Here is a 2,460-nt window from a genome sequence, read left to right on the forward strand (position 1 = left end):
TTCACCCCCCACCCTCCACTTTCCCCAAGTTATTTTATATAATTTCTTACCACAATTGGCAGCCAACACAAGGAATACGACAAAGCCATAAGTCCTGTAAGGTTGGACAGGATGATGGACTCTCGATCTCCGGCAAATTGAGCTCTGATCACCCCCACACCTACAGGCCGGTTCATTTTCCTTAAAGCTTTCAAGACTGATACGTTCATGATAAGCATCAAAATGATGGAGAGCGAGAAATTACAAACAAATGCGTGCACCACGACTGTTTCGCTGAAGCTGTGCGACGTAAGCGAGTATAAACACACAGCTATGGGCTGCTTTGTGAGTTCGACACTATTCAACGTCAGAGGAAGACTAGCGAGTATGGCCGAATGTACCACGGTGTAACCAACTGCTGCCGTGATTTTGCGAAAGTCTATCAGTTGTTGGTAGTAGAACGGACAGCACATGGCGATGAACCTTTCAGCGGACATCACCAGAGTTATCATCACAGTCATAGTTCCAAAGAACAGCAAACAAAACGTGCCTAAGAAACAACCGACACCGCCTACCGGCCATTCACCCGTCAAATGGGCAACCGCCGACCAGTTGTAACCAGTGAGCGCCAGGAAAATTCCCGTGACTGCTTGCAAGCCCATCAGGAAGTTGTTGTATTGCTTCTGGTTGAATTTCGAGGCTTTCTTGAAGACAAGCAAGTAGTAGGCGGCTACAGAGTTCACCATGATAGTCACAAATGCAAAGATGATCATGCAAACACCCAGCAAGAGGTTTTGTTCAACTTCATATGCAATCGTTTGATTGAGACCTTGGCCCCGCTTGGTTGAAATTTTGGTCTCCATCACAGGCTATAAGACAGTCCAAAACCCAGTGAGCGTAACGAGTGATTTTCGATAACTTTCCAAGTAAAGTATATGCCGTTTAAATTAAGTCTTGTTCTTCCGACTAGTCAGACGCTTGCCTTTGATGCCGTTTCCCTAAAAAAAAAATCTTAAGAAAAAGATGTCATTCAGAAATGGAAATGGTCAAGATTTCGATTTGTTACCTGAATTTAACGTGAGGTAAACGAAAAACGAACACATAGCCGTTATGTGACCTGATGGTCGCTCACCACTAGTTTGAAAAGAGGCACAGCAGCTTCATGGCTTAAGTTCAATTTTTAGTCTTTAAGGTTAGCGGATATCGAAAGTACCACTCTTTTCGAAAATCTGCTTGTGTTATGAAAATTTGTCGATTTAGCTGAGAATCTTGCACCTGTGGTGATTAGTTCGGTAATAGTACGCAGTAATATGCGTCATACTTTTGGCATTAATAGTTTTGGTCTTGTGTGTAAAAGACAATGGATGCATTTATATGAAAATCGGTTTTAAAGAAAGCATCCATGTTCATTTTGTATCGATGAAAGAATGATTTACATTCAAAAGACGTTGACAGCAGCCTGATGAAGTAATTTTATTCAGTATCAAATCAAAGCTGATCGAAATTCTCCGCTCAGGTGGATCAAAAAATTGATTTATATTGAAAAGTTTTCAAATACAATGAAGCGATTATCAGCAGGTAAATGGGAACCTGATTTGTGTTTTTTTAATCTCATTTCTTTCTGCGCAAACACAAATTACTTCGGGATTGAAACACACATTATCAAAAAAACAAGGGATAAAAAAACAGCTTTGAATTCAGCTGCATAGAAATCAGCGTGATTTGAATTCAAAAGGTTTTTCCATTAAGCACGTTCGTACTGAGACAATAATGGCGTTATCATCGAAATAGGACACAAAAAAAGGTATTGTACTCAAAATTGCTTTGGCAAATGGAAACAAAAATTGTTGCAAAATGAATCCTGAAATTAAAGCAACTTTTCCTGTTTCGACTGTTTCCTGCATGCCATCATGAGTCTGGCGATTAAAAAAAAAACTTTTTAAGTGGATCGGAGGAAAGAGGTTTTGCCAAGAACGTTAGAGAAAATATTTTTGTTGTTAAAATGTAATGTTGTGCATATAACAGAAGATGATCGATCAAAATCAACTTACGTCAGGCTGTCATTAATGCATTTATCGTCGGTAATTGCGAGAAACGAATCATGCAAATCTCTGATACATCATTGCTAGAATTTGCTACAGGGCTTGGTTATTTAATTGCGCTTTCCATCGGATAATTCACCGTCTAGTAGATAAAGTAGTTGGTTTTGGTAACACCTGCCCACTGCATGAATAATAATTAATTCTGGGGAGAGGGTTGAACAGCCCTTTCAATAGCAGTGCACAGTTAGTGTACAGCAGTTGAGTATATATGTAATCCGCGCAACCAAGGTCTAGCACGCATGCTTTGGCTAGAGTAGACTACTATTTTCAGTTTAAAGCAAAGCCACATCATCTTTAGCAACGAGATTTCTGTGCGGCTGTACCATCGAGATCAGATTGGAATTCGGAGATGTTGGTTTTTGCTTAGGAAAACAGGAGA

The 2,460-nt window shown here is 40.0% G+C and overlaps 1 protein-coding gene across 1 annotated transcript; it reads right to left on the bottom strand.

Annotated features, from left to right (window-relative positions):
- Positions 1-29: 29 nt before the first annotated feature.
- Positions 30-981, bottom strand: LOC110052164 (prostaglandin E2 receptor EP4 subtype-like). The gene has a single exon (XM_089280505.1). It carries the CDS (start codon positions 840-842, stop codon positions 30-32), a length of 813 nt encoding a protein of 270 aa, XP_089136631.1. The 5' UTR covers positions 843-981.
- Positions 982-2,460: the final 1,479 nt, after the last annotated feature.

This window comes from Orbicella faveolata, unplaced genomic scaffold (genome assembly GCF_042242905.1).
Source record: "Orbicella faveolata isolate gen_17 unplaced genomic scaffold, um_ofav_v1 contig_47, whole genome shotgun sequence".
Lineage (NCBI taxonomy): Eukaryota > Metazoa > Cnidaria > Anthozoa > Scleractinia > Merulinidae > Orbicella > Orbicella faveolata.